At 36.2% G+C, this 20,750-nt stretch overlaps 4 protein-coding genes across 4 annotated transcripts; 1 reads left to right on the top strand and 3 right to left on the bottom strand.

Annotated features, from left to right (window-relative positions):
- Positions 1-47: 47 nt before the first annotated feature.
- LOC108339731 (protein MAINTENANCE OF MERISTEMS-like) lies at positions 48-6,688 on the bottom strand. The gene is made up of 7 exons (XM_052877452.1): positions 6,554-6,688; positions 3,790-4,258; positions 2,869-2,955; positions 1,825-2,186; positions 1,094-1,756; positions 426-1,007; positions 48-346 (listed from the first exon to the last, which is right to left on the bottom strand). Exons 4-7 carry the CDS (start codon positions 2,182-2,184, stop codon positions 161-163), a joined length of 1,791 nt encoding a protein of 596 aa, XP_052733412.1. The 5' UTR covers positions 2,185-2,186; positions 2,869-2,955; positions 3,790-4,258; positions 6,554-6,688; the 3' UTR covers positions 48-160.
- LOC128193358 (uncharacterized) lies at positions 6,057-9,558 on the bottom strand. Its single transcript, XM_052878255.1, has 4 exons — positions 9,307-9,558; positions 6,750-7,197; positions 6,554-6,698; positions 6,057-6,132 (listed from the first exon to the last, which is right to left on the bottom strand). The coding sequence occupies exons 1-4, from the start codon at positions 9,556-9,558 to the stop codon at positions 6,057-6,059; spliced, it is 921 nt and encodes a 306-aa protein (XP_052734215.1).
- Positions 9,559-12,334: 2,776 nt separating this feature from the next.
- LOC108338806 (putative pentatricopeptide repeat-containing protein At1g02420) lies at positions 12,335-14,788 on the bottom strand. Its single transcript, XM_017575835.2, has one exon. It carries the CDS (start codon positions 14,542-14,544, stop codon positions 13,042-13,044), a length of 1,503 nt encoding a protein of 500 aa, XP_017431324.1. The 5' UTR covers positions 14,545-14,788; the 3' UTR covers positions 12,335-13,041.
- A 381-nt stretch (positions 14,789-15,169) lies between these two features.
- Positions 15,170-19,796, top strand: LOC108339618 (nudix hydrolase 9). Its single transcript, XM_017576780.2, has 9 exons — positions 15,170-15,322; positions 15,395-15,469; positions 15,547-15,603; positions 16,150-16,232; positions 16,724-16,782; positions 17,740-17,888; positions 18,202-18,339; positions 18,624-18,782; positions 19,225-19,796. The coding sequence occupies exons 1-9, from the start codon at positions 15,242-15,244 to the stop codon at positions 19,318-19,320; spliced, it is 897 nt and encodes a 298-aa protein (XP_017432269.1). The 5' UTR covers positions 15,170-15,241; the 3' UTR covers positions 19,321-19,796.
- Positions 19,797-20,750: the final 954 nt, after the last annotated feature.

Raw genomic sequence — 20,750 nt, 5'->3', positions numbered from 1 at the left:
AACATATAAATATTTGATCATCTATATAACCAATATAAAAGAACATGTAACTCAAAATGAAAACATTGAAATTATAAGAAATTATAAATGTCTATTACAAATACAAAGATAATAGAAAGTCCTGTAATACATAATCAGAAAAAGGAAATATAAAGTCCCATCAATTAGACGTCGACCGTCTACCACGCACATGCCTCTGCTCTCTCCTAGTGGTGGAATATTCGTCGATGCCTTCATTAGCAATCTGAAGCAGGTCCACTGACACCTGATGTGCAACAATACCCTCGGTGACATGATGACACGATATCAAGGACTGTAACATTCTCGCCATTCGCCTAAATCTAGCCTGCATTATAATTATATCAAACAATTAAATAAACAAGGTGATCAAAATTTAATAATATAAGCAATGAAAAATAATATACCACGGCGCCAGATGGTGAAGGTGGAGACGATCTACGATGGGGTCGTGCCTCCCGTGGAACATCGGGGCGTTGCCTAGGTGCAAGAGCCGGTCGCGCGTCATCTGCAGCAACAATAATATAAGGATGCGAAACCCTCCTGAACCACTGAATGTACCCATCAACACAGTCAGAAGGGGATGCTGCATGTCTGACATTACTCACAACGTGAGCTCTGAAGTGCAACCACATATGATCAATGGCCACTACATCTGCATCTGGAACCGTAGTCGGTGATCGTGGAATGTCTTGCTGAAACCCAAATTGCCTCAGCACACGCTCAGGCAAATGACGACAAAGGGTGTCACCAATCCGAATCCATCCAGAATACATACAGATGCCGAAGAATGGCCGAATGCCCCGATGCCCCTCATACGGATGCCATACAACTCCACTGTATGTCAGCGCATCCAACTGTGATCGAATCTCTGTGAGAGTGGAACTCTGCCTAGGGCTCTGCCACCTCATGGCACGTGGTGTGGTGTCATCGTAAGAAGCTACCAACCGCCTCCTCCCCATACTAGGGAAATGTTCGTATATCCAACTCTAAAAAATAATTATTCAATTAAATTTCATCCATCTTCGAACATGGAAATAAATACATGAAATAAATGTCAAAGTTATAACTGTACCTGAAATAGAGTCAAATATCCAGCCATCTGCTTCGTGGAGGCGAGACTCGCATCCCCGAGCTGGTCGTACAAATAGGCGAGTGCAGCAACACCCCAGGCATATCTGCCACACGCGTGTACGTCTCTAAATAACAATAAGTAAGACACGCGTATAGAACTGGCACTCTTATTTGCAAAAATTGTGCATCCTACTAGATGCAACAAATATGCTCTAGCAGCATAGTCCCAATGCTGCGACTCACACCTCTGAACATATATCTCTCTAAGCCAGCTGAGTCTGACTTTCGGACCACGTGCGTCCTCCATCTCAGAACCTGCTGTGCCACCATCAACGCCGAGTAGTTGCACAAGGGCTGTACGAGCCTCCTCAAACTCCAACTCCTCCAAATCACACATTTGCCCCATCACGGGCAGGTGAAGTAATGTCGAGACGTCATCAAGAGTAATCGACATCTCCCCTATAGGGAGATGGAAACTACTGGTCTCAAAATGCCACCTCTCTATGAATCCGAGGAGTAACCCCTTATCAACGTAATCATAACAAATCCCTGTAAGAGGCATCAAACTGGAATTCAACAGAATGTCTTGAATTCCCTCGTGGCATGGTCCTAACTTATTTACTTTTTTTCCGTGGGAGATCAACTTCAGTGTGTCCCCTCGATCCTACACATCAATATTTAATAAATTTTCTATTAAAAAAATAATAAAATAAATTTTATTTTTGCACTCACCCGGCCTTGGGAAATAGCATAAGCTACATGCTGAACATAGTGCGTCAGCAATGAATGATCGTGTGGACCTCCAGGAAATCCAGCGACATCCTCTTGTATGTCATGAACATCTGCATGCTCCTCCTCATCGTCATCATCGTTAGGGGCCTCAAATGCATTCTCCTCTCCATGAGTCTCATACGCCTCATATGTTTGTTCCTCAACGACTCGCTCCTCAATTATGGGGTCATGCTGGATAGGAGCTGCCCGACTTCTACGAGCAGAAACGGTAGGTCTTCTTCGAGCTTCGCCCTGCGACGAACTCTCTCCTCGAGAACTCTCTCCTCGAGAATTAAAAGATGCACCACGTGTTCTTGCCATTTCTAACAATAATTTGTTTATTTAATTTCAAAAATTAAAATAAATTATTGTTTCAAATATCATTAATAAACTATAAAAAATGCAATTCAAAATAAATTAAACTAATAATAATTAATTTATTAACTTACAAAAAAAATTAAATAAAAGAAACAATTAGCTAATTAATTAAAATAATATATTTAAATACATTTTCATTTAATTATTATTAAATTAATTATTATTACAAATACAAATTTACTATAAATAAAATAAATACAAATACAAATTTACTAATATTAAATAAATTAAATTGATAATATTTATTTTAAGAAATAAAAATAATTTAAATATATAAAAGTTTTCGTATCTAATTCTTAATCAATTTATTTACAAACTACAAATAAATTTTTTTATAAAATATTCAAATAATAATCTAAGTCAAAAGAAAATTTAAAAACATTTAACAATAAATATATCAAATATATAAATATATATTTCAGTTATAATAATTTAAAAACAATTAAAAAAATAAAAAAAATGCAGCACAACCGAAACGGATGTGGGATATCCGATTAGCCTTCAACGGATATCCCACATCCGTCGACGGAAGTCGGACATCCGTCGAAGGCAAACGGATGTCCCACATCCGTTTTAGCCTTTCGTGCACAGTAACATCGTCGACAGAGAAGGGTTGAAAGAACGAACCTGGAACGCAGATCTGCTCTTCCACGCTGTTGTTCCTCCGCACACGCTATTCCTCTGCACCAGTTTTGCTCCACACCAAACGATCTTCTACAAAAACCAAAAACAAAGAAGAAAGAAGAAATGGAGAAAAATGGAGAAGTTGGAGAGGTTACGGAAGTGAGAAGTGAGAGATGGAAATGAAAGGTTGGTAGGTGTAGGGCAGTAAATGAAAAGTAAAAAAATTTTACTTTAGGACATAATTGGAATTATATAAAATTGGGTTAGGACATAATTAGAATTATATAAAATTGGGGAGGTGGAGGGAAAAGCACGTGGGGGTGGAGGGAGCAACGCCCCTCTAACTTTGTGTGATCGGTAGGGTGATAATATAGAGATAGATGAAGCAAGAGAAATCGAAGAAAATCCAGTCACTCAATGCAAACATGACACCATTTTTAATGAGGAAATATGGATATACTGCAAATGATGTGGTTGGATTGAAACTGAAATTAAATATATCACACCACCGTTTGTAAGTTCCTTTGAACTTTTGACGATTGTTTGTAGAAAATATTTTCCACTTCTTTTAATCTATTAAATAAATTTTAACTACCCCATTAAGAGTAGTTACTTTCCACATGTGAACCTAGGCATAAAGGATGATATTTTTATTTTTCATTGAATCATGATGCTGAGTATAATTTAGCATTTGAGTTTTCTTTCGTAACGTATATTTAATGGATGTACGATAAAGTGTTTAAATGATTGTATATCCTGTTCTATATTTCTGCAGATGAAGCAAATCAGACAGAGCAGATAGATATTATCACCTTATCGAGCACACAAAGTTAAGTTAGTGAGTAACTTCAAATTTAAGAATTCTTAAAATCTAATGACAAGAACTAATATTACATTACAGTTTTTGTTTGGTCTGAAATTTACCTGGACTCCAATTTTTTCAGATTGAAGCAACATCTCCATTTCTTCCCACAGCATATCTGACTCAGATTTCTCAACAGGTTAATCTTTCATCAAAGCTGCAACAGGTTTCTCACCTTTATCACCTTTCATAGATGCTACAAAACACCCTTCACTTTCCTCATCCCTCTCTTCCTCCTTAACCTAAAAATCCTTGGTTTCGTAACACTCAATCCTCACTTCAGCCCATCATGGCCTTCGAGGTCAACCACCTCTTGGATCAGGATCATCCTCAGCTCTCCCAAATACACGAAACCATTCTTCATATCATCTAGTGATGAACATGAAGCCCTAGACGCAAATGCAAAATTTCTCTCTTGCAGCCCCTTTGTCTTCCAAATTTTCTCCCAAGCAAATCACTTCATCCACCTTTGTTCTTTTCTGACCCATTGTCAAATCACCACCGACCACCCAAGGTTTCTTACTTCGAGTCCTGTGAGCAACTTTTCAAACAACAGAAAAAAAACGAAACAAAACAAAAGAACATATTTTTTCTTGTATTCTCCAAGGACGTAGGAACGGCAAAACCCAAATGAGAAAAAGAATGAGTTGGATGATGGTTGGGAAGAAAACAGAGTGAGCATATCAAGAGTATCAGAGTATTAGAGTGCAATTTCCAAATTCTCGTAGATATATGAAGAGTATCAAAGTGTAGTTTCCAAATTCTCGTAAATATGACGAGTATCAGAGTGAAATTTCCAAATTCGTAAATATGGCACTAAGAAAAGAAACAAAAAAAAAAGTACTAAAGCAATTTTTTGCAATGCAAACCCAAATATGAGCAAATAATAAAAAGATATGCTAAGATATCATCAGTACAAGAATATCAATGTTAGGTTTCATATTTATTTATAATTTATTATTAAATAATTTAATATTCTCTTTTTACAAAGATGATCATTACTCTTTCTTCTATATTTCTCACATAACATTTAAATCACAACACAATAACTAATCAACAAGTCAGAAATGATTCTTAATTTTTCTATACCCATAATACTCAATTTTTTTCTAAAACAATTGAAAGTAAATAAATATTTTAAATATATTTTTTATTAAAATTATCACTCATAAAATTTACTCAATTTACTATTTATTAGATTTTAAAATTAACATAGAATTATTACTAAATTCATATTATATATATATATATATAGTATTTAATTTTCTAAACTAAAATATAATCGAAAACCTTACTGGATGTGTTTAACCCAAACATTTGACTTTACTCTTTTTTTGTCTCATCTCTCTTTCAAATAACATTCAAAAGTGATTATTTTTCACCTTTAAGTTTTAGTTGTTTTTATATATTTTAAATTCTCTAATTTATTTGTTCTTTCTAACTAACTAATTGTACATGCGACAGTCATAGATACAATGATTTTTAAGAATGATTGTATATCACTATTTTGATACAATATTAAGATGTTTAAGAAATTGTTTATGTTCTGCCAATTTATAAACTATGTAGAATTTTCAACTCTAAATAATTATTTTTGAAATACACATTTTTTTAATTCAGAATAGTGACCATGCATCTTGTCGGCAAAACATTTAGCGTATTTGTCCCCATTTCTGCGATACACATAAAATGAGAGTGTAAAGACATTTCCAAGACTTCCCATCACAATTGTTCTATTGTGATGCATTCAATATATGCAGTGAACTAAAGATTTCATTAATTACCATCACAGCCTTGTACACCTTCCAATGATATTGTTCTTTGATTCATGTTAAAAAATGAGAAGTGGTTAAGAATAGGGAAATTATACAGTCTGGAAACGTGGATCAAATTCAATAGTGAGTTTCAATTATTAATGTTGCAAGGTTAAAGAAGTTAGACAGAGTTAGAGTTATAATATTCTTATATACTGATATAGTAGCTGAGAAATTTTCAAATGCAATTCCAATGTTACGGAGTAACAAAGCCAGTATTCCACGTAATTTCTCAAGTATCTTATAGCAGGACGTAAAATTGGTTGAGACATAATATACTTGACTAATTAACATCAGCAAGTACAGGTAGCAAATTCATAATCTTCAAGGAGATCATGTAATTGTCCACAAGAAAAGTAGCCCAAAAACTTTGATCTACTACACATGCTTACAAACAGGCTGTGCTTTAATCATCAATAATTGATTAAATTGTTGAATCGTGGTTAGTGAGAAACTAAAACAACCCATTTAGCTTTTGACAGTAATAGAAACAACTGATTGAACTACAGTGTTAACTAGAGCAACAAAACTTTGGCATTATGAGTTCCAACTCGTAAAGCACAGTAAATCCAAATCAATATACCTGTAAATCTGTAAAATAAGATAGAGAATGTAAAACCTCATAAATCAAAAACTTTTGTGTCTAATACACGCTGTTGACAATTTGAATGGTCATTGTTGTAAAACTGAAACTTTATATAAAAAAGGGGCCTATAATCATAATGACCAGCAGAGGTAAATATCTCCTCACATAATATGGTAAATTTAAGAAGTCATAATTGAAGCATTGAGACATTGGATATAGTAATGCTTTCCTGGCCAAATGAACATATTTCTAAACTTTGGCTATGGAAACACCGATGTTTTCATCAAAAGAAAATAAAAATAGGCTTGAATCAGATGAAGATAGAAGTTTCCCAACAAATCATGATTTTAGAAATAATGTTCAACAAGTTCCAACAAGATAACCAGAGCATTTGTACAAATTGTAAATTGAAAAGCAAAAACAAACCTGAAATGGTACTCTCCGTGTCCATGTTTGACACCCCATTTGAACCCCCCAACATGGCGGCTCCCATCATAGCAAGTGTGGACTCCAAACCCATGACACTGCCCATTAGACCCATTCACCACCATATACATCACCACAGTAGAACCTATAGATCCCCATTTCATGCCTCAAACCTTCCCTATACTGCCCTCTATACCTGCTCCCCCTTGCCCATGTTTCCACCCACACCCATCATACTTCCCATCAACCCAATCCCCCTCATACCTCCCACTCATGTGACAGTGATAAACCCCACTTCCCCAACACTTTCCCTTTTGGAATTCACCCTCGTACACATCCCCATTGCTGTAAACTTGAACCCAATGTCCCCAACTTGTGCTCTTCACTTGCTTAGGGTTCGACCCAATGGACCACACCACAGGGTGAGTAGAAGAGGAAGAAGAAGACAATGATGAAAATTTGGCAGGGAACAATCGAGTGAAGAGCAACAGGTTGAGGGAAATCAATAGTGTTGTTGAGCAAGCGGAGAAGAAATCCAAAGGGCTAGGGTTTGAAAAGAGAAAGTAGAGGGAAGGAAGGGGGAGGAACATGAGGAAACGGAAGCGAGGGAGAAGCTTGGAAGTTGGTCCATTGAATCGAGCCTCCTAGTGCATCTTCGCGAAGGAACCATGGAACTCTCTTCGCATTTCTCTCACTAGGGAAAAATCTGTGTTCACAGTTAACGATTCAATTTCTTTTAACTGGATTATAGAATAGTTTAATTAGTTTTTGGTGAAAACCAATTTAGTTTTTTCAAGTATAATATAATATGGTTAGCTGTAATTTTAGTACAGTTTATTGAATTATGCCCAACCCTAGTTTAAACATTATTATATTTCACTAACATTTTTATAAATAATTTTAAATATAATCATGATTGCCAATTTAAATATTTTATAGCAATGTTCAAGCTGTGTGTCTATATCAACTATATCTGTATATATCTGTATCGTCTTATCCTGTAATGAAAATGATCAAACAACCTTTCACAGTTTATCCAATCTAACTTTTCATGAGATGAATCTTCATTTTATGCTGGACCACATTGTTGTAGATTTTGAGCTAATTTGAAAGAAACAAAAAGAAAAATGCAATAAGATTTTTCCTTTAAAAAAACTGAAATGTAGTTTTTAGTATAGTATGATATGACAACAAAATTATCCAACAATAGTGCAAGGAAATTGACCATTCTATTCTTTTACATACAACTTTAAGAAACAATAGTTAAAGATAATTACACTGTACAAACAAAAACGGTTCTCTATAATTTTGCGGTATGAATGGAGACCTCTGCCAACAAGATAGTTTTAGTTCTTGGTCTTGTTCACTTGAAAGTAAAAATACAGACAGATATTAAACATAATTGATAAGTAGAGGTGAGCAAAATTGATTGAACTGTAATTAACTATTAAAACTTGTAGTGAACTAAAAAATAGTTTCTTTTGAACTAAACAAAAAGTAATTCAGACAAACTGAATTGAACTATTTTTTATTCTATCAAACTGTACTAAATTATATCGAACTACAATAAACTATAATATAAATTAAACTGAACTGTACTAATTTTAAATTGAATTACACTCATGTTTGCTTGTGTTTTGTATCGAACAGAAAACTGTTAGTGTCGAATAAGGGGGTTTGAAAACCTCTAGGAATCTTTAGATAAAATAAAAAAAGAAACATGATGAAAGCATATCATACTGTGATACGGTATTAATAGCACTGTGAGTTTATCATTAATACCGTGATACTGTGATCATCACCTACTTAAACTGAATCACAAGGAATGGTAATAAACTGTCTCCCAGTGTTTAAACTATACTAATTTTTCCCAATTATACTGCAGTAACAAAATTCTAAACCAACGCTCAATGCATCTGATAAGACCAGATCAATTTAACTAGAACACGTAGATTTAGCTATATTAGGTAGAATGAATATACAAGTTAAACATTGAAAACTGTTGATGCTAAGTTCTCCATCTTCTTTCAGAAGCACACCACCAAATACAAACAATAATGATAACAAACGAAAAAGACACTGTACTCATCAGGCATGCTTCAGCCACTCTGTAGCGTGATTCTGCCAAGTGCTGCTATTTGGTGCTATTATTGACAACTATATCTAAATACACATACAAAATCTGCCCAATACTACTGTTGCGGAAAACACGTTGTGAATATTTGAATATAGTCATAGCAGGTCTTCAGCTTCAACTTTTACTATAATTCCATTTCAATCATTGATCTACTTGTTTTCGTTACAACTCCTGACTCACTAATGGTTAAATTCACTGTTATAAAACCAATATTCATAACCAAAAACAAAAGTCAAGAAATCCTTAATTTACTCATTCATGAAACACAAGACAGGCCAGATGTCTGTCTTTCTTAGAATCATTATATAATAAAAATCTATTGACACAGGAAGAAAAAGGAGGTAATTAATACTATTTTATTGTTTTAATTTTATTTAACTTTTGTCTAATCCATCTTTTCTTAGAATTTATCTAAAAATAAAAGATGGTTCTTAATAATAAACATCAGATAATTATAAAGAACACTTAAGAGTATAATCCCAATAAATAGTATATACAATTAGTTAACATTTTAACACTTTTTGTTCTCTCATTCAAAACCAACAGAGTGATTATGCTATGAAGTAAATATTCATGCAGAAAAATAGATAATTAGTGGGACAGACCAGAAACGTACCAGAATACCATTGACAAAGCTTATGAGAACAGTGAAAACAAGAGCAAAAGTGGCGACTTCTCTTGAACCAATATGACCAACAAAAGCCTGGCTTATAACATTGATACTGAAGGTGGAGAACCTAGTGAATATGGCTGGTGCTGCCACTATCCACATCAACTTGCTCTCATTCCGCACCCTCTTCACCAGTGATGATTCCTCTTCTGATGTTGATGTTCGCTCTTTGATCAACAACCTTTGATCTCCCTCCATTTCCTTGTTTTGGTTGAAGAGGCTATGCTAGGTAGTGTAAGGAAGAACAAAGGGAGTGAGTATATAACCTTGAACTTTTGGTTTTATATATACAAAGTCTTCACGTGACTTCGACAAAACCAGCCTATAGTTCAGCACACATTTAAAATAAACGAACTAATCAAAGCACACATTTAAAAGGAAACTGTTAGAGAATGGAGGGTCTATGAGAGAAGAAAGGGAAAACAGAGGACTTAACTGCTAGTCAGCTAAGTGGGTTTGGGAAAGAGGCCTATATAAGGACCTCTTTGTTGTATCAGTTAGTTAGTTAGACATTTGTTGATTTGTTGACCGGTCATAGCACCTGGTGAAGGAGGTTAAGCTCCTGGACTATTCTGTATTCTTGTTTCTTTCTTGTGAATACACACCCATTATTCATCCCATACTATGTGGTGTTTGTTTCTGTGAGCGTAAGAGTGTGAGTGAGCTAGATTTCTTACCTGAATCTCTAACAGAAACTGTTCAGCAAGTTCATTTTTGTCTTGAAATTAAATCCAAAGAACAATACAGGGGTAACAAAAACTGTGAATGTCTCGGTCCACTCTAGTAATTCGGCTGCCTAGAGCACACAAATCAGCCTCAAAAACTCACATGACAGCTTGGAGTTATTCAAAGAATATTTGACAGCCAATATAAACTAAAACAGCACCTGCAATTGCCCAAACAGTTCAGATTCATTCAAACACTTGGTAGCCATCACGCACAAAGTCAGAAACCACTAGTCCTCCTAGATATATCCTAGTTAAACCTAAACTGGACAGAAAAAACGTTGTAGTAACAGGCCTTGAACATGACCATCTTGGACCACATTTTGGTGCTAAAATGGATAGCTAAAAACGTTGAAACAGCACTGGAAAGCTCACTTAATTGAACCAGAATAATGCTAATCTGGACAATTTTAAACACTGCAACCACAGACCTATACTGCTTACCATATTGGACTGCTACAAGTGCCAAACTGACTAAATTTAACACTGCAGACCAGCCCCTGAACTACTCCCTATAATTAACCATTCTAAAGCTAATCTGGACAGTTTCAAAACTGCATAATTCACCTCTGGAAACTAACTATATTGGACCATCTTTAATGCTAACCTGGCCAGAATTAACACTACAACAACAAGCCTGAAACACTTACCACTTTGAACCACTTTTGGTGCTACTCTAGACAATAATGGAAGCTGCGGGAACAAACCAGAAATGCTCACCACACTACCTATTCTACTGCTACTAAGACAGTTTTGGGAGGCTATAGAACCAATACTGGACCACTCACAGAAAGGACTAAATTGGTAATACGAGGACCAGTTTTTCTCCTGCAGACCCCCTAAACCAGCTGCTGCATCTGACCTTAATTCCCCCACCTAGCTCACGGTTCACTCTCAAAACCATGTACCTAACTCACTACCACTAAAAGTTTCCCAGTTAGGCCAGTAACCATGTTCCTGACAGCTGATTGGCACTAAGACAGACCAAACATGGACCAGAAACTCTGCACTAACCCCTCACCAGTCCATGATTCTATCTAAACCCCAAACTTGCACTAAAACACCTCCAACGAGACAACGGTCAGCTACTGCCCTGCACCAATACTCACCTCAATTCCCTTCATTCCAGCCCTCAACACATGCAATTATCATTCAACCAATTAGGCAAAGAGGAAACAGAAGCACCTAGGCCAGTTTTCGTTCAATAAAATATTTAAGACTATCCTCCAATTATTATAAACTCAAAACTGACACACACAAGCCACGACCATACTTCAAGGCATGCTTAGACTATTCAACTAATTTGGATTCATATAGTTATCAAACTAGAATTTTATTTCAATAAAACAGTGAATTGATCCTGTATTGACTGCAAGCAATATTACAATATAGCAACTAAAGCACCCCTCAAACCTAACGCACCCTACATTAATTCTGCATCAAGGCAGTCAATCAAAACCTTTCCAGAATTAGGACCAGCAGGCACGTGAAATCACTCCTTAAACCAAACATCTCAGGCCAATTTCTATTACACAGAAAACAGATTGAAGTCTACTATACTAGGGATTTGGTACAAACCTGGCTGCTGCCCCTGCTCTCAGTTTTCATTCCAAGAAATAATTGCCTAACCATATATTTCATAGTATTTCAAGCAGTGTATGCTCAGTTCACGTCAGCAATTCAAGTTCAACTAATTTATCATGTGATCACCCCAATTTTGACATCAACAATAGGGGAATGATGCATCCAATCAAACAACATGTGAACATACATCAGTTCAAGCCAGTGCAGTAAAACAGGAACAGCAAAGCCAATTCAGAACCAGCATTCTCAATTTTCCAGAATTAAGACCAGTTTAGCATCCCTTACATTGGTTTATCCTAGCTTTTCTTCCTCTCACGGACAAGTTCACAGCACCAGCCTATAGCTTCTCCCAGCCTTTGTCCTTGCACAGAAACAGTCCACACACCAGCCCCTTTTTTTCTCAGCCACCAACTCTCTCACGGCACACTCTAGTCTAGGTTCAAAGTACCTAGTTTATCTGATGCATAAAAAAAACTGACGAAACAAAGCTTAAAACCCTCCTAGGTCCATATCATAGGTTGAAACCCCTTTACCTTAAGTGTCATACAATCATATCAACCATTAAGCTATCAAGATTCATTTGATTATAACATGCACCACAAACTTCAGGTTTTGAACACAAGACCACCAGTTCAAGAAGGAGCTCTCACCGAGTTACACATCACTTCTAAAAAACATGACTTTTCTTATTAAATAAACATAAGCCCTGTTACAATATCACTTTAAAATGCCAAGTTTTCCCGATCTTACAATCAGTGCATCTAAGAATTATTAATTGGTTTGGTTTAAATAGTCCAGACTATAGAACTAAAGGTATCCAAAACCTACACTATTGGAGCATTGATTACTGGACGAGCTAGAAAAAAAATCAATGAATCTGAAAACAAACAAATTGAGATTCCCTCGGAAGATCAAACGCCACAAAAGAACAAGTATAGAAAGTCATATTGAAGGCATAACTAAATCGCCTTGTTTGGAAGCAGTGTGAAGTGCATTAAAACCATTCCTTGACTTAATTCCAACACCAGCAAGATCCATAATATGGAATCATCTCCCTAACCATATCAACATAACCACATTCGGTAACAACATAAAACATCGTTTCACCAGCATGGTTCTGCTTTGTCAACAATGCACACAGTTCACCCCTTCAGTGCCACTAACTGCGTCTTTCAAAACGCTCAATGGAGCCAATAACCTTGCGGTACATAGAATGTGTAATCTTTGCTATTCTGACTCCACGTAAATAACTGTTCAACTCTCTTATCGCAAACGTCTCAAACTAATATTAAAAGGCATAATTGAATGTTCCAACCACTTCTGTAACAGATTTAAGACGCTTGATCTTCCTTACATTTTGCCACAATCAGTTCTAACTATTAGTAAAGAGAGAATCCGGTGTCTCAGTTTTGCTCATTGAACTTTGATGCAATTGGAGTGGTCCCCCAAATATGGATATTTTCTGCGTCAAGCTCTCAAGGGCCTCGTGTCTATTCGCTAGTTCCATGAGAACCTTAATTCTTCTAAACGACACATTACTCGGTTTCTGCCCCTTTTCAATCATCTCCAAGAAGCACTTCTCTGCTTCTTCCAACTTCCCCATATCACAAAGCAAGTCAAACAGCACGTCAGAAACCAAGGTATACGACCCAAAACCCTTTTCCACCATGTTCCCCCATAACTGCAGCGCCATATCCACCTTCTCATACTTTCTAAACAACCTTATCAAGAACATACAAGACTGCGTATTCGGAAGGCACCCCTCAACCATCATCCTATTGTACATGGTCCAAGAGTTATGCAAATCATTGGACCAGTAAAATACCCTAAAGAACAAATTGTAAGTAGTTGCATTCGGACTCAAACCCTTGCTCACCATCTCCTCCACCAAACCATAAGCATCACCAAGCCTCTTTGCAATGCAGAAATTCCTGATGGCAGCATTGTAGGCTGCAGCATCAGGGTAACACCCATACTCCTTCATCTCCTTCAAAACATCTCTGGCTTTATCAGGCTGCCCAATCAACCCTAACCCACCAATGATACATGTATACGTGATCACATCCGGCGACAAATCCTGTTCACGCATTTCCTCAAGCACCTTATACGCCTTCTCAATTTCCCTCCCCTTGCAGTAAACATCCACCAAACTATTGTATGTAACAACATCAGGTGTCACCCCCATTTCCTTCATCTCCTTCAAGAACCCCTCAGCATCCTCAGGGGTCTTCCACCCGGAAAGAAGAATGTTAAAAGTCTGTAAATTAGGGCGAAACTGATGCTTCAAACTATGGTAAACGTTTCTAGCATCAGTCATGCTCTTCTCCTGACACAGCGTTCTCAACAGAGCATTGAAACAATTAGTATCAAACTCAGTCACCAGCTTCCTGAACTTTCTAAACGAGTCCACCGTTTGTCGAACTGAACACACTTTGGCAATTCTGGCCAACACGACCATAACGGTGCGAGCCGTTATGGCCGTTTGGTCTTTTCGACGGCATTCGACTAAGAGGTCCCAAACGTGACCAAACATGCGGCTTCTTCCAAGAATGTAGAGCATGGTGTCGAGGGAAAACGCAGTGTGGTAAAACCCTTTCCTTCTTCCGGTGTAACGAAAAAACTCAAGCGTTTGGGAGGGGTTCCCATGGCTGAAGCGAACCCTCTTGAGAACTTGATCGATCAATTCATTGGAGAGGAAAACACCGCTTGATTTCAGGGATTGTTTCAGTTGCTCCGGCGTGGAGGTGCTGCTGAGTATGCCGAACACTTTTTGTACGTCATCGTTTTCATTGGAGCTTGAAAACCAGTGTGGAAATACGGTTGAGGGAAGAGCGCAATTCAACGGCGATTTCACTGAGAAACGCCTCACCAACATTTTTTAAATTTGTGAAGTGAAGGAAAACAAGAACTGAAACAGGTTCGGATCGCTTTATGTAATAACTATAATGGTTTGCAATTGAGCTTAAACCCAATAGCAGCCCAAATTAAAACTGCTTCAACAACACCCTTCACTGTTGTACCACACCACCATATTACCACCACCCACACCACTGCTGTAAAGGAAGAAGATGCAAATGAGGACTCACGAAGAAGAAGAGAGAAAATGCAAAAAAAAAAAAGTATAAAAAATAAAATAATTAATTTCAAAATATATTTTGTGCGTTTTGGAAAGCTTTTTTTTGAACACATCTCATATGACATTTTATATATGAATTTTCTGAAATATTTATTTTAGAAGATATTTTATAAGTTCGAAAAAATTAAAAAAATTATTTCAAAATATATTTTATATGTTTCAAAAATTATATTCTGAAATTTTTGTTTCAAAAATATTGTTTTGTAAACTTTAAAAAGTTTTTTCTGAAAAGTTTCTAAATAATATAATTTAGAAATCAATTTCCCGAAAAGGTAAAACGGTCATTTTAAACTTTGAGGGGTGCCCGAAGAAATTGAGGGGGTGCATGAAGTAAAGGCCATTAGAACTCAATGCTACCTTTCAGTAGGCCCTATAGCTCTTGACGAAGCCGGGGTCGGAGTTCGAAATTCGGTAAAAGGTAATCGTCGACGTTGCGATGGAGAAAGATGCCACCACCGTGAACCCTTCTTCCTTCACGGTTCTTGTGTCGACTCCTTCTGGCCTTTCGCCTTCACAGGTTCATTACACTCTCAACCCTCACCATTCCCCTCAAACGCCTCTCGCTAACCAACATTTTCTGTTTTTGAAGATTTCCGTGGACTTCAGCGACGCCTACGACCGCATCCTCCACTCCGACGTCAGCTTGGAGAACACAATTTCCGAGGTGGATCGCATTCGTTTACGTTCGATTTCTTGTGCTATCGTTTCCTCTTACGCTTATCTTCTGTTTCCGTTGCGTAGATATGGGAGCAGAGGAGTCTGAAGAACAATTCACTGTTCAATGGAAAGAAGTTTAGGGTAATGAGATACTCTTACCTTCTCTCAAATTAATTCACCAAAATTGAAGTCATAACACTTGACATTGGTAATTAATAACCGTACGTGCTAGTGATATTAACATATAATTATATTAAGTTTGATTCCGTTGATAAACTTCTGAAGATATTAACTAATTACTGTTGTATTATACGGTTTTTTTGGTTCTTGTTAATGTGTATTTGCCTGGTTGATGGCCCCGTGTTCTGAGAGTATTTGGTATCTTAATACTGTTATGGTATGAATCAGTTGAACGATAGAAGCTTTAATGTTTAATAATCGATGGTGCTATATGAAGGAAAATGTGGCCCATGGAGTCATGGCATGTTTATTAATCCATGTGTATATTCCACGATATAATGTAATGACTTCAATCTCTTCATTTTAGTCCTTTATTGTTTTCATGTAATGTCATGCATCTGAGAGGTGTTATTGTAGCTAGAGTGAAGTTTGAGGCCTTGTCGTCTGAATTTGTCAAGGACTATCCCTTATAGTGCGTTATATCTTTTTCTGTTGCAATTAACACAGTATGGAGGCTGTCTTCTGGACGCAGGAGATGTATCCAACCATGAACCTCGTTTATGCCTTCACCTGGGTTTGACGGATTATAGGTGTGACCTCAGCGCTCCTCTTTTAAATGTATGTTTTCTGATTAGCATGAGTAGTGATCTTGATGGGATTATAATGATTCTATAATCTTGAACTAAAAATTATTTATAGTTTCAGCTTTCATTAGGATACTTTAATGATCTTAATGTATCTTTGTCATTGTTCATATTCATGACTGTAATATGCCTTTATTGTTGATAGGTTGAGAATAGTTTATCGTATTTGGTAAATTAGTCGGAAACTTGTGCATTTTCCAAATTAAATTTCTATATAGCAGTGATTTTTGCTGAGAAAATTTCATAGTATACATTGTGGCCGTTGACATGTTATACGCTGTACAGTTAGTTATCTTTATTCTTTGTCTTAAACTGTTGGAGGATATCTCTGCAATGCATGCTTTAAGCACACAGTTGAATCTTACTGCTGTTCTCTCCTGTATTTTTGCCTCAGTTCTAGTTCCCTCTATTTACTAATTATTTTAAACTTGCTTCAGGACTTTTGTGGGGACAAATTTAAGTCCTTTATGGGAAAGGTTCCTGGTCCCATCAGAAGGTAAAATCATTACAATTTTTCACCCTGTTAACTCTAATAATGTTATTTTGTTGTTCCCTATGACCTTGCACTGTTAGCTCCTGAACTTAGGCAATGTGACACCTGACTTTCAAAATGAATCTGCTTTGATTCCCATAAAATTATCAGGATGGAAGAAAGGGGAAGGGGATCAAAGTTGAGTCATGAAAATCTAAGGCGGCAGTAGGACGTCTCTCTTCTGTTTTTCTGCTTGGGTACTGTGGAGTTTCCCTTTATGTCTGAAAATATGATTCTCATTCTTCTCTACATTCCCAAGTAGAGGACATATAACTGGATCCTTTAATCATTATGTATTGGGAACTTGAGCATGTCATCACCATATAACTATCCATTTCCGTAACTGTTAGTATTAGATATCTAACTTCTTCCACAACATTCCTTTAGGAACCATAATCTTCATTTAAATCATAACTCCTTCCTCGTTTGTGCCTTCTTTTCATTTGTTGTGTTCCATTTTTAATTGGAAAAAATTGAAAAGGGTAGATCATGTATGACACATTAGTTGTTTCATGAGTTGATTGTGTTCATTAAGAAATAACTTACTAGTCACAGATGGAAGATAGAGAAGTCCATTTATGATTAGTTGTAGGAAAAGAATGTACTTATGTCATAGTTCAGATTCTCTGTATATTTGTTTTTTATCCATGGCTTTTCAGGGTCAAAGTCACAAAGTTTACACAGCTTTTATCAAACACTGTACAGACATGTAGTTTCATCCTAGGTTTGTATGTATTGATTGTTTGATTTCATCTCTTTGGTTAAATATTATTAAACAATGATGGATGTAATTATATAGACCAAAATTGCAAAGCTGTTATGTTCCTTCTGGTTCTGCCTCCTCCTATTTCATCATTTCTTTGCTGCTGAAGTGGTATTGATTTATTTGTCATAATCTTTTACCTACATCCTTCTCCCCAGATGATTCCGTTCTTTGTCAGCACACCTCAAGCCCACTAGGAAATGGTGCAGTGGTGGAAACAAAAGACAATAAAATACTTGTATTACAACGAAGTAATAATGTTGGTGAATTTCCTGGACATTTTGTTTTCCCTGGAGGCCATCCTGAGGTATTAAATGGTGAAATGAACGTGTTAAATCCTTTTGATGCTATAGTACATTTTTTTCTATATTAAATCTGGAACGGACAGTTAGTTCTAAAATAATCTTTGATTTGATTTTTCTGTGTGATGCATTTATTTGTCATGATATCTGCTCCTCTTTTGCTTTACTATCTTGTTTTCCGCACTTTTTTACTGAATTGTATTGTCTTCTATTAAATGATTAATTCATTAGTGAATAGAAGCACGTAATTTTTCTTGTTGATAAAAATTCTGTGTAGACTTTGCTATACATTGACTTTTCTTTACTAATGATTGACAGCCTCAAGAAATTGATATAACATCTCATCAATATGTCAAGGAGTTGGCAGAATCTCTTAACATAAAGGTTTCACAGGAGATGTTTGATAGCATAGTTCGTGAAGTAGTTGAAGAAATTGGAGTGCCAGCCTCATCCCTTGTAAGTTTAATAATTCCTACTTCAAGATGACAGTGACAACACAATATGCATGTCTTTTACCTTTATAAGTTAGTGAACTTCAAAGCCTCCCAATATGCTAGCTTTGGTAGACTTTGTGACTTTTATGTTTAGGGTTTTTCGATACACCTTTTCTGTGTGTATTGATTGCAGATAAAATTCCAGATGCTTTGCTAATCTTTATCTTCTGTTTCCTTTTTCTTTTAAAATGGGGTTGAATGGGTATTAAAAGATTCAGTATCTAATTTTGATCGTTTGTCATGTAGAGCATCCCCACGTTCATTGGTATATCTCGCAGGAATTTGAATGTAAGACCGGCTGCATTTTTCTTTATCAAATGTAGTCTTGATTCAAAGGAAGTTCAGCAGTTTTATTCTAGCGCACAAGATGGCTATGAATCGACTCAGCTATATGCTGTTCCAATGGTGAATCTAAAACTTGTTCTTATTTTGTTGGCATGAAACCCGTTCTTAGTAATAATTATGTGATTATTTTCACTTTATTTTTTGGCTGTTTCCATTTAAGAACATTTGCACTATTTCGTTAGTGGCATTAGTAAGAGACACGAGCATGTCCATTATTTTTTTTTCTTGTGCGACAGAAGGCCCATCAAAATGATTGTGGGTTCAGACTTCAGACGAAGCCCCTTGCAGCTGTAGCATGATAAAATGATGATAATGACATAGCTACATATTTAGCACTAAATGCTAGTGATATTTCTTCCTCTAGCTTATAATGGGATCTGTTGGAACAAAAATGCCTGATATTTTATTCTTAGTAGCTAGTCTACTGTTTCTAAATTTAAGTCCTATATTTACAACCCCAATCTTTTAGTCTTTGAAGCATGACTCTGATTTTTAATCTCAGGTTGAAGTAGAAAATATGACTTCTAGGATGCCTGGCTGTCATCGAGGTGGATTTGCTCTCTATAAACTGATGGTTGACAACAGAAAGATTACTTGATGGAAGATTGTAGCGCTCACAGTTTTCAAACATGGTGTTGCAAGTTGTACTACATGTCTTGAAAAGGATTTTTCACTGGTGATGTAGTTTGAAGCTGACATTCCCTTTCCGCTTCTCCACCCAATCAATGAAAGAAATATGATTTAACCGAGCTCAAATCTTCCAACGGGATGATACACACGGATGATATACGTACTAATACTCCTTTTCAGTTCATACCAAATAAAATAAACTGGCAAATCTAATGCTGTTTATATTTTATAGCATATCAAGAATAATGAATAGCATTATTTCACTGACCACTGTGTAATATATTCGTTATGAGTCCACCCTCCACAAAACGTACCATTTAAGCTCAAGTGCCTTCAATTGTCAATCTGCTTATTGATGTCCGTTTAACATGGTTACTTTCTAATTGTGCATATGTAATTTTCTGATTGGACGTATATGTGATACTTCATGGTGACTATTTTTAACTGATACTTTCTTTCATTGAGAAAATGCTGCAAATTAATTTTTAAATGATTTAATATAAATCTCTGAACTCGAGCCCTTTTAATATCGAGCTTTTTCACTGCACCAAAATTTTGCTTTTCTTTAAGACTTTTTTTCCTTTGTGGGGTTTACTTGGTGAAAAGTGTCAACTGTGATTCTTCATGCCTATCCATCGGATGGCACCGTGACCTTAGCTGATCGTTAAAAATTGTTGTAGAGCTGACTATATCAGTAGCTATAAAGTATTACAAATTCATAGTTAGGCCAAATTGTTCCAATTCACTCATACAAAACAATAAGCTTTTCAACTGGCGCAGGGGTTCACTAGCTGTGATAGGTACCAATAGGGAGGCCGTGATCTCTCAGCCAAAAGAATTTCTTATGTCAACTGTTTTGTATACTTAATGTAATTATTTTGGAAGATTTTCATAAAGTTTAATTTTGTCCAGTTTGAATGTGTATGTAATCTTACCTAATACTTTGTAATTATGCCTACCCATCTAGTAAATTTTCCTCGTGACATGGCACGAGCACACAGTTTCTGAGAAAAGTTGTTCTGCTGTCTGTATTAATGGTGCGTGCGTGATAATGATATGATCAGATTCTAAGCATTATCTTCACATCAAAAACTCAGATAAAACCTAATTATCATCTTGTACATCACGAAGAGTTCTATAATCGAACGAATACAGATGCTATACTTTGAAAAATACCGTATGGATTATTCTTGGGCATACTGGGAGAGTGGATCAAACTCGTATTTCAGGTCATGCACAATATTTGTTTAAGTCAATGGTCAACGGCCGAAATATTAAAAACTGTCATCTTCCCCGGTCAACTTTGATTTCACGTCAAACCAAAACTTTAATTGATCTTTTTGGACTATACTACAAGAAGGAAATACCAAAGGCCACTATGACAAAAAAAGTCTTGTT

The sequence above is a fragment of the Vigna angularis genome, chromosome 5 (genome assembly GCF_016808095.1).
Source record: "Vigna angularis cultivar LongXiaoDou No.4 chromosome 5, ASM1680809v1, whole genome shotgun sequence".
NCBI lineage: Eukaryota > Viridiplantae > Streptophyta > Magnoliopsida > Fabales > Fabaceae > Vigna > Vigna angularis.
Note: the sequence above shows the minus strand (reverse complement) of the source record. Positions and strands in the feature narration are given on the sequence as shown.